General features: G+C 42.6%; 1 protein-coding gene across 1 annotated transcript; it reads right to left on the minus strand.

The window, feature by feature from the left end:
- Nucleotides 1-463: 463 nt before the first annotated feature.
- On the minus strand, nucleotides 464-6,525 carry LOC112984995 (lysozyme g-like). The gene is made up of 5 exons (XM_026103282.2): nucleotides 6,410-6,525; nucleotides 5,490-5,579; nucleotides 3,542-3,738; nucleotides 3,129-3,267; nucleotides 464-1,714 (listed from the first exon to the last, which is right to left on the minus strand). The coding sequence occupies exons 1-5, from the start codon at nucleotides 6,498-6,500 to the stop codon at nucleotides 1,584-1,586; spliced, it is 648 nt and encodes a 215-aa protein (XP_025959067.1). The 5' UTR covers nucleotides 6,501-6,525; the 3' UTR covers nucleotides 464-1,583.
- Between the last annotated feature and the right edge of the window lie 8,699 nt (nucleotides 6,526-15,224).

Here is a 15,224-nt window from a genome sequence, read left to right on the forward strand (position 1 = left end):
GCAGGAAACCAAGGAGCATAGAGTCAAAATTGCTCCGCTTGCAAAAGCTTGCTCCAAATCAGCTTTCACACTAGCTGCAGTGACCCTTGTGGGCAGCCCGCACTCCTGCGCCATGGGTCACACTAACCCCGTGCTGCTGGGCATTAGCATCAGTGACAAATAGCAGAAAAGCACCCTTGTGCCTCTGAAATGGTGGCTGAAAGGCTAAAGATGAACTTTCTTCTTCTCCATGTCCTGGGCACTGCTTTGAGGCTGGAGCCTGGGCACCTGCCCCCTCAAACTCTGTCTCTGAGCCCAGCTCTTTACACCCCCATGCATCCCAAGGGAATTTTCCCCTGTATATTTTCAGCTTGAGTCCTAGGCCCATTTCAGGAGTATAGAATTGAGTTATTTACTGAAGTCACATGTCGCTACCCACTGGCTCTGATGAAATTGCAAAGATGAGTCATTCGCAGCACTGGAATACATTTCTCTTTATTTGGATTCTCAGTAAACCTAAATTTGCACCCAGATCCATCCACATTGAAAAACACTTTTCCAAACAAAGTTTATAAACCCAAATCCAATTCACTTCCTAATTAAAAGTTGGGATTCATGACAGAGGGACAGATGCTGAAATACGTGCATGTTTTAAACTTGACGGGCCGCAGTGTAAATGTGCCAAAGCTAAAGCAGGAGAGGTTGTGAGGTTTACACCAACACTGTCATTGTGATACAGCTCCTTTGGTGGGTACATACGCAGCCAGCTCCTGCTTAGAAAGGTGTACTGCATGCCTCCTACGGCACTTGCAGCATTTCCAATATAGAGGATTTCCCCTGTGTAAGGCTGTTGTTTACCCTGTAGAGTTTACTAGCCATGCCACTGCTGTAGGCTCCAGGGCTAAGGAGATTAAAACAAGTGTATTTTGTGTTTTTCTTATGAGGCTGGCCACAGGAATAATCAACTAATGCAGAAATGTCCAAAGATCAAAGACTCGGAGAGAAGTCTCTTCATTGCCAAGTAGCCAGCATAATCAAGAGGAAAGAAGGCTTTAACTCTGGGTTTTTTCCCCTCCCTTTTGGATGGGTAGAGGGAAGGATGGGGACAGAGACAGGAACAGTACAGCTGGTACAAAGGCAGAACTGCTTGTCCATCTGCATCTGGGCGATACATGATCAGCCGCAAATTCAGTTCTGAACGGGAGGAGGCGAATGACTCCTTCTGAATGCAACATTTAAACATGACCAGCCTGTTCCCATCTTCCTTTTAAAAGCCCTGAGCTCATGACTTCTAGTTCTTGACAGTACCTGGTACCCTCAGACAGGCACTGCTGAGCTCGCCCCTTGGCAATGGCCTGCTCCCTCTGCCAGGCGAATGGGGACAGCTGAGGACAGGGGGTCACTGGACTGCTGGAGCAAGTCCTTTACTGATGCTGCCAGCACCTGCTTACCAGGAAATCCTGGAGGAATTGGTTTTGATACTACAGTCACTATCGGGTTAGTCTATGAAACATTAATTTCCCTCAGATGTTCCTGTCTCTCCCCAAGTTGTGAGAAGACCAGTCCATCTGTAAAGAAGTTCTGTGATGGGGTCAATTTATGAGCTAGAACCCCTGCCTCTTAAAGTACTGGGCTCGCCTGATAACATTATTGACATAGTAGTTGTCTCCATGGCATGGGTCTTCATCATAGACCTGGACATTGCCAATCTTTGAACGATAGGCGCAGATTCCCCCTGGAAGAAGTGAAAAGAAGTTGTTATTATTTTTGGCTTATAAATAAATAATACAGGTTTAAACATAGAAATTCTTAGCTAAAAGATCAATGCATCTTATTGAACCTATACAACTGCTTGTTAAATTGTTAATTTTGTCTTAATTGTTGAAAAGTGTCTTAATTTGCAAAATCCTTATTTCTGTTGTGAAGGAACCCATGATTACCTCCAAATGTGGATGGGAATGGCATGCTGGGCCCAGAAAATGCGGTGGCAGAGCAAGGATAGGATAGCAAGAAATAACACTTCATGAACCAATAAAATGCAGATAATACGGATTACAAGCAAATGTGGATCCCAAGCCTTCTTGACACAATTTAGTAGCCTGCCATGACAATCCTGTGTTGTTGCAGTGCCTTAATTCCTATCTTTCCTGGTGGTTTGTGTGTCTGTTTTTAGCTCATTTATGCACTTAACCATTTCCCATGTAGAGCAAAGAGACGAGAGGATAACTTGAAACCTGTCTGTGTCCATTGAGCACAATGGCATGCTTTTCCTTTAAAGAGGCCCTGACTCAGGCCATTCACCAGCTGTGGCCCAGTCACTCCATATTAGGGGCGCTCTGTGGACTTTTTTTGCTGAATTCAAGTCGAAACCTGCTGAGGCTGTAGCTGGCCTTCCTCCCAGGCCTGAAATGGGTGGAGATGTGCCCGGCTACAATGTGCAGCGCTCTGCCTTTCCCTTCAGGCCAGGTCTCTACGTCATGACAGTATATTCAGCTCCCAGGCTGGGCTCATTTCCCGCTAGTTCCTATTGCAGGAAGGCTGTCAGGTAGCTTATGTCTGCATATAGTTTCTGACTGCAGATAGAAACATGAAAGTCCTGTGGACAGTGCTTTTAGCTGGGAGGCTGCGTTATATACAGTCTAGTTGTTGGTCTGCTGTTTTGGGGTTGTTTCTTTTAAACTAGAAAACTGTTTTTTTGTAAGAGGTGCTGTAAAATCTGCCAGACTGATGCTGTTTTCCTTTAAAAATGGCACCAACAAATGCAGAGGGCTCCCATCACTCAGAGGCCTCTGCCGTATTGTAATACAAACAACAAATCAACACCTTATGTTAATTAAATGTTATTAGAAACCTTCTTATGATATTTTAAAAGTATACACAATTTGGGAAAAAAGAAAAACACTAACAGAATAGCATGCAAGAAATAAAACTAAACCTACATTGGTATGAAAATTCCTCAGTGTGCACAGTGCAACATGGATCACAAACCAAAATACTGACAGAGGAAAATAAAAGAGGGCTATTGATTTTTTTCTGATTTAAGAATCCCAACTATTAACATCTTGATGGTGCAGCTAATGCAACTTTCCTCATTGTTTCTGCACCTAATCTTGAGAGTGTCCCTTTCTAATATATAGCAGATATTATACCTCTCAGCTGCTGTTCCCAGTTCCAGGTAGGATGTCTTGCCCGAACTTCATTGATTGAAAGAGCTAGGATATTTGAACATTGATTTATGTGTTCTTCACTATCCCAGGTTCCATAAAGGCTAGGATACTGTCTGTCAATCTAGGAAAGTCAAATAAGAAAATCAGTTTCCATCTGAACACAAACACCACTACAGCTTCCCCCAGTTTTTCATACTCCTAGGCCATGATTCAAGTAAGTGACCTTATTCAGGATAACACTTAAGCCAAAACTTTGAGGTACTCTTGCAAGGGAATGCCTTTAAGTGGTGTCTTGAATATCAGACAGTCATTTGCTAAGGTAAAGCCCTGAAATGTATAGTACATTACTGTTATGGTAGCCATGAGTTTTAATTTTCCTTCTCTTTCTATTGTACCTGCATCAAGCCAAACTTGCGTCTTCCCTGGTCCCAACCATCATTTAAGAGAAAGCCAACACGACTCTCCTGTGAGATGATGGCAGCGATGAGCGCTGGGTCTAAGCACAGATTTCTGGCTACTCTCTTAATAGAGATCTCGTATTTCCTCAGACGTACAGTGTCTATCTCAGCAGTCCTCTTTACTGCATCCATTCCTGTAGCATAGGAAGAAGCAAATTTACATACCCTCACTTTTGAAACCTTCGCTTTCCAGTTGAACTGGTATATCAAAGGTGTAATTCTAGTTTTGAAAAAAAATGCAGCTACACAGTGTCAGGCACAGCCTGACGTTTGAGGAACAGACACAGCCCATTGACTTCTGATCATAATGGTTGAGCTGCAGTGCCAATATCCTGCATTTATCTCTGAATTGGTGACAAGGCAAAGAGGGCAGCTTTGGTCACCCACCAGCTGCCACTGTCTGAAGAGGTAGGACTGTGCATTCATAGTCCTCCTTTGCTGCTGCACTGCTGGAAACATTGTTCTGGATTTGGAAAAGTAAAATTTTAAATTATATTTGAAAAATGAGAGGCATCACTAATAACCAGCAAACTGTAATAACAGTTAAGTTGTCAGTCTGTATATAAAGAGTTTTTTAACCACTTTTGTAAACAAGCAAGTAGATTCAGATTCATCCTTGGACACCACACTCAGGCGTCTGCTGTGGAGGCACCTACATATGTGTTGAATCCCCCAGTTATCATCCCTGGAGGTCTGGGCAGTACAGTCAGTGAGAGCTAAGAAGTGTTCAGCTCACCCTGAAGTAGAAACCTAAAGCAGTCTGCTATTTAGTGACACAAAGCGATAACACAAGGCAGAAAATAGACGTAGGATACTGCATATGAGTGGTACTGTAAAGGGAGAATAGGCAGTGCATTTTGTCTGCCTAATTTGGGCAGGATAACAGGCAGCATCCTCCTCATGCCCTTTTCTTTGGGATCGGCACTGGCTCCGGGTTGGGATACCTCCCGTCGTTGCCCCCAGCCCTCCTGCCACGTGGGGCTGCTCAACCCTTGTGGACTCTGGGGGGCAAGCACCTTGCTCCCAGCTATTGCTGTTTCCTGCTATCTGCTCCCTAAGGGCCTCTTCTGAGCAACTGGTGATCCCATACTGTATTCAGACAGTGGAAAAGAAATGGAAAGAAAATCCAGCGTGAAAGTCTCCTGAGAGGAAACCGTGTGACGTGGCTGTAAAGAAGACTGTCTGCTCCGGCGGCCACCTTGCCTGAGGCCACTGGCTTTCAGCTAAGTCAAGGTTGTACGCGTGGCAAAGGACGGCTTGCTTTATGCACCCCACAGTATAGTGCTGGCACGTCTTTTTATTTCTGCCACACGTTCTGTTTTTCCCAAAAAGGGAGAAGTTGAAAAAACTTACTGGCTGCAGAACTTAGCATCCCTATAACACACCAGAAAATGGGAAGGAGCTACAAAAACCATGTCACTCAGCAGTAGGATGACTACAAGCCTCGGACCTTCCTCCTTCGATTAGCGCCTATGAGATATGTCTTTGGCTGGTCTCAGCCAAACATGCCAGAATTCAGGACCTGATTCTGGGTGAGTTCCCCTTGAAACTGAGAGGCCGCTGGGGTTTTGTGAAGATGTTGATACTGAAACCCTGGCTGAGGAAGAAGCTGTTTTGACTGAAAAGGGGCTGCGTCATTTCACCTTGCTTAGAAGCTGATGATCCTGACTGTCAGACTGTAAGTGGGTCCTCCAGCTTCCCACCAGACCTGAAGGATTAGCAGCACCAACCACTTTATTTTGGTTAGCTTTGTTCCTTTTTTTGGTTAATTAACCAGCTGAACCACCTTTAACGTGGCAACAATGGAAGGCGAAGTATCCCTTTGTCATCTACAAATAGACTCGTATGCTGAAATATAGCAAACCAAGCAAGGAATTATACCTACCGCAGTCAGGGGCCCTTACAGCTGTACAGGAAATCACAGGGGCTTGAAGAGTACTTATATCACCATAGCAACTGTAACTCGCAGATGGAGCTGAAAAATTAAACGGAGGTGTTTGAAAACATAAGATCTCAGAGCAATATTGTGCAGTCTGCTGCAGGTGAATAGAAGTTAAGCACAAAGGTTGCATCCAGACCAATAAGGAAAATAACTCTGTGTTCACCATGTTTTTATTATTGTCACTGCTCTCCATCAGGAACATTATCAATGAGATCTAAAGAACAGAAATTTGTTCTTTTCTAATTTAATACGTTGAAGGGAAGGAATCTAATGATGACTTGCACAGTTGGGGATCTGCCCTGTTAAGCTGGTTTGGGGGAAGGGACCCACAGCCTCTGCATTTATTTCAGAGGACTCTTTCCAGTCGATGCCCCCTGACATCTGGGGCCCCCCTTGGATGATGGCTGGTGGTACTGAGCCACCCCAGCTGGGAACATCTCCTATGCCCCACTATAACTCAGCGAGGAACTTATTCAGGTGAGTGTTTGTGTGGCCAGCGCAAATTACGCTGTTTTCTCAATAGCTGGGAAATTAACAGACTCCATCCAACAGCCAATGACATCTGCGAGATGGTTTCTGAGTAGGCGGAGGGATCAGATAAGCTTAGCTGGGAAGATCAGGAAGAGATACACCTGTCACTCCCGCTTGGTGCTGGGCCCGTTCTGCACATTTGTTGGTTTGAAGGATGTGGGTGGAAGGCAAGCAACCTTCTGTGAAAACTGAGGACATTTAACTACATGTGGTTTTACAGTGCGGTACAGAGAGGGGACCTCACTGTACTCCTGCTCCCCGTGGTCCCTCTGTGAACAACTCATGGGGATGCTTTCAGCACGAAACCCAACCCAGCTGAGGCCCCAGCTCACCGATAAGGGCGGTGAGGCCGAGCAGGAACAGCGCAGGGCCCATGGCGACAATTTTCCTCAGGAGCCCCAGGAAACCTGAAAACACATCCATTGGCAAAATGTGAAGAAATCTGTGATGCAACATAAAGAAACAGTGGAGAAAACATAAGGAAATCAGTGAGGTTTCCAACAGTACCGTAGCAATGTTTGCATGCCAGAAGGAGCTGGCACCCCGAGGCACCGGTCAGTAACAGCACTGAATGAAGCAGTGGATGCCCCCTCCCCATGGCCCCCAGCCCTGGAACATGCTGCCCTGGGCTCTCCCAGCAGCAGATGGCTTCATAAAGGGTGCTGGAAGGAGAAGCAAGTGAAGAGAGCCCTGTCTGCCTTTATTTTGGGTGATGCCATCCCCTCCTGCGGGCTGAGCATCTCCCTAGTCTTGCTTGCCCCTCCACCTCGGCATCAAGGGAGAAGTGCTGAGTCCATGCAGCTTGAGTGAGTGAGGAAATCCCTGATGGCAGCTGGGCTGGGAGGGATCTTTTTAGCCCCCATCACTTCATATCCTTCAGCTGTGTGGCCCTTCTTGAACACCTTTTGCATGTCTTTACAATAAGAAAGCACAGTACAGCCCAGTGACATGTTTAAATATGCGGGTGTTTGAAGTCTGGTGTGCTGCAGAGTGCAGAGATCCTTTGTTTTCCTGTTCAAAATGCAACTTTTTTTCTTGGCTTTTGGAAAAACATGCTTTCAAGAAGCAAGTGATGCTGTTCTGAATTCTTTGCTAAGAGCAGGCAAGGCAATTCCAAGTTTTTGCTGGTGAAATAATAGTTCTGCATTAATTCTTGTGTTTGATAATGGCAGATAATCACTCCAGTAATAAATGCATCAGTTATGCTTATTAATAAAATTCTAAAATATCATCGGATAATAGCTATCAGATGGAAAAAAACATCAATTGCACCTAACTTGCTTGTGAGTGCATTTAAAGTGAGCATTATTTTTTTGGCTTAAAAATGCTTTTTCCCCAGCAGGATTTCAAATACAAAACATGTCATGAGGCTGGTAAGCCATCACGCAATGTTATTATCACTTGGAAATGCCTTATTGATTTTAATAATGCCTGACCTTTTCTCTAGTCTAATAGGCATTTCCACTGTAAACCAAGCTTTGGGGATGCACAAACACAAGTAGTTGATGTTATTGGAAAGATTCCCGTGTCCTCAGAGTGTTTATTCAACCCAGCAAATGCTCACTGCCTGAGGTGGGCGCACACAGCAGCTCAGTTTGAGCTCTAACACTAATAGTGAGTATCTGCAAGACTGCATCAACATGGCTTGACCCAATACCTATTAAATTAATTGCAAATCCTTATGAGGGCCCATTGAAAGCTACTGTTTGCAGCTGTTTCCACACACAGAAAATTGTCATATTATAAACTTCTAAGTTATCAGCCTTTTTTTCCCTCCCATCATAAAAATCATCACAGACTTTAGCCTTAAGTAAAAACAGCATGACAATCACAAAATTAACAAATGCTAAACCAAAGCAGAATTAAGGATTCTGTCTCTAAATGAATATTCTATGAGTGAATTCAGACTCACCTGTATGCAGTCAGCCTTCATGTGAGACAGGGTGCATGATGTGTTTTATATATACGAAAGGGTACCCACCCTCTGGACTTTGGAATGTTAATCGCCTCCGAGTGTGATGACACTTGTTTTAAAGTATAATAAATAATATATAATAAAAGCTTTGAATTCTTATGGTTCCTTTCATCCAAAGATTTGCACAAGAAGTATTTAGTAGGACTCAGGACAGCTCTGTGAAAGGAAATAAATAATGTTTTTCCTCTACCAGTGAGTAAATTGGTGCACAATAAATGACTAACAAAAAGGATTGCAGTGAGTCAGTGACAGAGGCCAGGCAAAAAATCAGATCCTTGTCTAGTGCTCTCCTTGCTTCACATCTCAGATCAGTCTGAGCTCATTTCTGTAACAGTTTTTGTCTCCTTTCCTCAATGATTTCAGATTGGCAAGCTTTTCAATATCATGCTTTTGTATGAATTCCAAAGATGAGAATCTTTGAAAATCTTTGAAAAACATCACGAAAAACATCTCTCTACAACATTGCTTATGGCAAGCCTAGTTAAAGAGGGTGACAAGAATATTTTGAGAGTAGAGGCAGGGTTTGACTTTCATATTTGGGGAGGCTGGATGCTATGCTGAAATGAGGAGGAAGGGTACTGACATCTCAGCAGGTGAAGCCCGTGTAGGCACAGACAGTATCTGTGAGATTTGCACCGTGTGACAGAGACGCTTCTCACACATGTAAGTCACTAAAAACATTTGAGTCACCATCTGGGAGGCCACAGCCCTCTAAACCTGTCCCCTTCCCCACATTACTGTCTTCCCCAGACTCTGCCTAGCATGTGTGGAGGCTGGGAAAGAGATTTTCTTTGAGTAGATTTCATTATTTAATACATCACAATTCCATTTATTGCCTTTGCTCTCCTTGGGGAGCCCTTGAGACCTGCTGGGTGGGAAGCACTGTTTTGGCCAGATACTAATTTCTGGGTTAAAAAACAGGTGATGGTTACTAGTCTTTAAAGTCCTGAAGATGATCCTTCTTCTTAAAATCAATAAATCTGTGAACACAAATATCATGGACTTACATTGTGAGTTAGTATGAAGGAGTGGAGCTTCACTGGAAAATCTAGCCCTGTTTTTTAATGAGGGTTAGGATGTGGGTTAAGGTGAGACTTAAATGTAAAAATCATTTATTTGTGTGAAACATGGAAATCAATAGAAATTTTCCTGCAGACTACAGTAAGGCTAGGCATTCATTCTTCATGTACAAACCCGATATCTCATTATGGTGTCTCAGGCTAGACTGCCACTGAATCTTAGCTCTTTTACTACAGCTTAGTTTGTTAAATAGTAAAAGTTTGTTAATAGTAACATTTGACATACTATAAGTTAGCAGTGTGGCACCTTAGAAGATAACACGTAGAAAATAAAGACATTACATGCACAGCTTAGCTTTAATCCTTCTAAAAGTGAGTAGCCACCCAAAATATTAGCTGGAGGAGAGAAAGGCCAGAAAAGAGCTGGGAAAAGGACAGAAGTACAGCTTGAGGGCAACAAAAGCAGCAAATACTGTCTCTTGAATAGATGAAAATAATTTAGTTTTAATAGCTAGCATCCAGCTACCTCTTATAAAAACAGTATCACATTAATGATAATAAACCAGTGTTCCTCTGTCACTCAACCTGCATTCACACTGATAACTTGGAATCTTGTTTGCAAGGTAGCCTCTGACCTTCGGTCATATTTCTTTCCTAATGGCTTGGTCACTTGTTGATATTCCTTAAGATAAAGTTTTATATGTAAACATTGTTTTTCTTTGCTATGTATTTTCTCTCTCACTTCTTTCCCACATAATTATAGATTTTTCTACGTTTCACAGTACTGTCATATGAATTCTTAATGCCTGCCCTGCATTGCATTGCTCTTTATTTACTCATTCCATTGTGGATGTCATATTCTGAAGTACAATTATTTTTATCTGTACTGCTGTATGCTCCTACATCCCTGGGGCAGTTGCCTTATACTCTCACGGTTTCCAGTAGTAAGGCTGGATAAGATAGGTGGTTTGTTTTTTTTTTTTTTCCCAACAGCATTAAGAGTGGAACCTTTTCTTGATAAAAAACTCTATCCTCACAAAATGCGCTGACTGCCTTCTCTTGGCATGAATGCAGAAAGCAGGTGGCCATGCTGGAAATGAGCTCATGCCCACATACATGGAAAGAGGCAGGGCTCTGAGCTAGTGGGCTTGTCTAACGAGACCACCATTTAAAAGGGACCTGCAGGACATTAGAAAACCTGATTTCTACCTCAAAGAACTCCTGTGGGGGACTACAGCTCTGGGAGCCATCAAACCCAGGCGAACCACTGAGTGAGAGTGGGCTGCATCTGTCATTAGTCAGTGGCCTGTTTCATTGCTATGCTAGATTTAATTTGGAAGATGATGCCAAGTGTCAGGTAAGATCTACCTCTGACACAGCCCCTAATCCAATAGAAAGGATACACACCTGTGATATGATGTTGCGTTTGATGGGTTGAAGAAGGGATGAATTAGAAGTCATCTCTGTGTTTATGTATAAAGTGGATCTTTTTAAATGGCTGAGATTCCATAAAGGGATACCCAGGAATGCACTGGACTGATGTCCCTGAACAATGTTGCCTTCCCTCATAACATTATCGTGCCTCTTTTTTCTATATTATTCTTGCTCTTTGATTTTGAGGCACAAGTTTTTGGACTCATATGATCGTGTGAGACTCATTCAGAAGGATAGCAAGTTTCTAGCCCTCATGGTGGTAATAGGGAGAGGGCATGAAAGCCATGGAAATATGACTCTTAAGTATTAAAGAAAAAGAACGCAAACATTGCCATTTTTTAAAAAGTACAATTTTAAGCCCATTTGGTTGTGTCATTTTTAAATATAAAAGATGCCAGTACTGTATTCTCCTGATGGACTTTGGTCAGCACAGTATGTGAGCTAGCAGGAGTGGGGGGGATGGAAGGTCAAGGAGAGAGGGGCTCACTTATCAAACAGTATCTGCATCCTTAGGCTTAAGAAGCAGGAAAGCTTCCTGAAATTCACAGCTGGATCCTGGCAATAAGCTACAGCTTACACACACAGCTTCCCCATGTCTTCTACTGACATCGTTACTTATATTGAGCTGAAGCGAGTACTGACCTACCCTACGGAAAAAATAGCAATTTACATCTGTTTACATGAGATAAATGACTATGTAAGATAGAAAGGAGTGCACCTGAGATCTAAAGCTTACAGAGGTTACCACCAGTTCTTTTCTACTCATGGATTTTCATTTTATTTTTTGTTTTCACATGCCAAGCAGTCTACCAGTTTTTTTTTTTTTTCTCATTCCTTTTCATCGAGATGTGATCAAAGTGGAGCATCATTTTGAAATGCCTTACATATTGTTCATGTTATTCTCCTTCAGGTTGAGAGATGTATCATCACATTTTGCTGGGTGGTGAAAATGCTATTGAAAACTACCTGGAACAATACCCGTACTAATTACTGTCTCTTCTGTGAGTTTCAACTCTGGTTTCATAACATCACCACACAGATGTATTTCTCATGTTGTTCTTTTTGTCCAGGATGTAATTATAGGTAACACCAGCTATTCACAGATTTTATATAATAACTTCTTTATAGGGAAACTGCCCGTGACACCTGACGCATGTTGGATGCCTATCACAGACTGGCCAGTTAAAGATGCATCTGTAGCTTCCCTCATGGGTTTGTTTATCCCCAAACCCTCTAAATTTGCCTTTCCCAACCTTGGGAAGGCCAGCTTAATAATTACATTTGCATAGATTTTCTTTTCTATATCTAGCATAACTCTAAGTAACTGTAGCAATGGTGAAGTGAGATGAGCTTCAAATGTGTGAGAAGTGAGGATCCCAGTTTTCACTGTGTTCAGAGCTGAGCGGGTGCTGAGAGCCCCAACCTCTTGCCTTGTCTTGCCTTTCTGAAGCAGAGCAGGTGGGCATTAAAATGACACCCAGTTCTGCATGGAGTACCTCTCTGTGGCCATCACGTACGAAAGCTAAGACTGAAAGTGTTTGGGAGGGAAAAAGAAGTGTTTTTTCTCTTTTGTTCTCCAAAGCAAGTCTGTGGATTTTATTATAGGAAAGATGTTCTAGCAAAGAGGTCACTGGACTGCATCTTGCGAGATCTCAGTTCCTATCCTAGTTTAAACACAGGTCTACCACCTAAAGCAAGGCATTTAGAGTTCAATCCATGAGACCCTTAAGTGGGACCTACAGACTGTCCTGCCCCCAAACCCTGTTCCAAGTACTCAGCTGAGGTGCACGTAGTTTTCTGCTCCTGTGGGAGTCTAGAGTGACCCAGCCAGAGCAGCTTAGTCCACACCTCCCCAAATCTGGCATCTGGACTCAGTGTCCCAATTCTCTGCCAAAATCTCTGGGCAAGTGGGAGTTTACAGCCCATGCTCATAGGTATACTTACAAAAGGTGTCTGTGACAGCTGCTTTGTTTACAGCCATGGCAGAAGCAAGGCCCATCTTAGAGGATACCTTCTTGACAGCAGAAACCTACTCAGCTCCTTCTCTGGTAAAGTCCTTACATCCCTCATTGAGACGGGGTGCACGTGTGTTCATTCTTCAGCCTGCCGAGGTTGTGTTAGTGCACAGCAGAGAATGCCAGAGTCGCAGAGAAACTGGGGGCAAAGGCAAGAGAAGGGTCCTGTAAACCGGCAGTTAGGTTATTCAGCGTCATGGGGGCAGAGCTGGGTCAGCCCCAAATTCCTGAGCCTGCTTTGGTATTTTATGTCAGGTAGGAAAATATTAATGTAATACCCTATACAAAGCATGGGAAATACACAAAGCACTGGGAATAGGGACAAGAACCTCACCATCTCCTACTCCCATGAGCTACAAGGTCATGTTTTCTCTTGCTCCTTCTTTTTCCAGTCCCACAAGCCTCACACTGTGCATACCAAGCTTCAAAACACAGTAGAAAGGCTGCACTCAGGCAAAACATTTCACAGTGGCTCACTTTGGCAGTTCTCACCAGCCTTCTAGATGTCTTTAATTCTATCCTGGGGCATTGCGCACTGGACAGGGAGTTGATGTGCCTAATCCCAAATTCTGTATTGCAGGAGGAGACTGGTAACTGCAATTAGATATTGGAGCATCTAATTCTTGATGTTCCTAGGTCCTCTGGTGCAGCTAATCATGTTTCAGTTTCCAACATATAAAATGAGGATAGAACATTTATGACTCACAGGGCTGTTGAATTAACATCTATTAAAGATTAATTATTAACTGTACCCATTAATCAAGATAACCATTAAGAGCTTTTCTGCGCACTTGGAATTCACGATACAAAGCATTGAAGAGTGTCGACATTTTGGAAATCAAGCAGGAAACAGTTTCAAACTCTTTTCTAGGGCAGCACACTAAAAAACAATTAGCAAGGAGGAAGAACAGGAAAGGAATTAATTTTTTTGTTTTGCTTTTACAATCACCTGATTTTTATATGATGTCATCTTAGGAAAAGCTAATGTTTACTGAAAATTATAGGGTTTGTGAAGTAGATAAGTTAAAACATATATGAAACATATATAAACAAACATATATGAACAGTCACATGTGGGAACCATACCACCACACAGAACATGTCTGAATGGATTATGCTTAAAAAGGCAAAGTATATTAACACAGATTCAGTGCTGTGCTAGACACAGCTACAGGATTCCTGGATCCATGGTGGCTTATTCCAGACACCTCGGTGCATGGCTCCAATAGCTGTTCCAGAAAAAGTAGCCTTAGAATATGCATCTCATGGGATACCTAAAAGCAAGTGTTATTAGCTGTCCCTGGTTCATCAACAAGCATCAGTTATCTCTCAGTGTTCATGCACTTGAAAGTAATCCACTCAATTTGAACAAGATGTTTTCTTGTTGATGGCTTGGTCTCTTAAGTACTGCTTTAGCCAGTTTGATGTGTTAGCTTAAATTGATGAATAAGGTATGGGCATATGTTCCCTTCTGTGGAGTCTGATACAGAACGATGCCCTCCAGGGGATGGATAACAAGGAACATCTGAGAGACCGGAATGTCTCAGATCACCATAATCATATTTGACAGACTTCACAGTGAAAGCTCCAAAGCATGATCTGAGAACAAAAGATCAGAGTAGACCTTCAGAGCATTATGTTGTTCAAATGTGGTGGAACTTATTTATTCTTTAAAGGGGACTCAGGAACAACATTTCCTTCAGAATAGTTCAAAATTTAAAATATTTGAATAGTTTTGAAGTCAAATTGAAGTACTCCAATTCCTACAGAGGCTTTCCTTAAACCTTGGAGTGTTAACTGACTCTGGCTGTACACACAGTTAAACAGTGAGACAAACCTGACAGAACTGCCTTTGTGTAAAAGTGGAATACACAGATACTGAGTACACAATGAGCCCAAAAGCCAGATTGTTTCCATATCAACTTCATTTTTTTGGTTTGGATATTTTTGTGGTAGTATTACATATTAAATGACAAAACAACAGCATCCTTCACAATGGGTTGAAGACGCTGACTTTACTCTTTTTCAGAAGACATACGGCTTGTTTTAGAAACTGCACTGTTCGAAGCCTAATTTTCTACAGAAATTTTGGTATTAGAATACCCTATTTACTGACATTTTCAGTTCTCCATTAAAAATTTAACCACTCTTTCCCTCCTCCTCCACACTTAATTTCTAATTGCAAAGTAAACTCTGAAAAGGAACTTGATTCAAGCTATGTTCAGGAAAAAGAGAAAGATTCCTTTTGCACTTCCAAAACTCACTTCATACTGTATATGTGGTATTTTAGTCACTAGTTCTATGCTTATGCAGAAAAGTACTAGTTTTAGAATTTCTAGAAGGGAAACAGCACAATGTGAATTAGTCGGAGCACAGGACTGGAAGGCATCAATTCTTCCTTCTAGTCTGCCTCCTTCAGTGGCTCCCAGTACCAGTTCAGGTGCTCCAACCTACTACTGCTGTCTGATAGCAGCTGCTCAGTTGTTGCCTCCTCCAGAGTTTGTTTCTCATCCCATCTCTTTCAAGGACCAGACTCATTCCCAAAGCTCAGCTCAAGTTTTTAGGTAGATTCCTTGATCAGGGCATCACAAGCGTAACGTGGGATCAACCAGGGATCAACCAGTGTGTAGCTAAGTCCAAATAGTCTAGCACTTAAGAGCTGAAGAGCATGGACCTTTGGTTAGTTATTTTCTTCCATACATGT

Source organism: Dromaius novaehollandiae, chromosome 1, assembly GCF_036370855.1.
Source record: "Dromaius novaehollandiae isolate bDroNov1 chromosome 1, bDroNov1.hap1, whole genome shotgun sequence".
NCBI lineage: Eukaryota > Metazoa > Chordata > Aves > Casuariiformes > Dromaiidae > Dromaius > Dromaius novaehollandiae.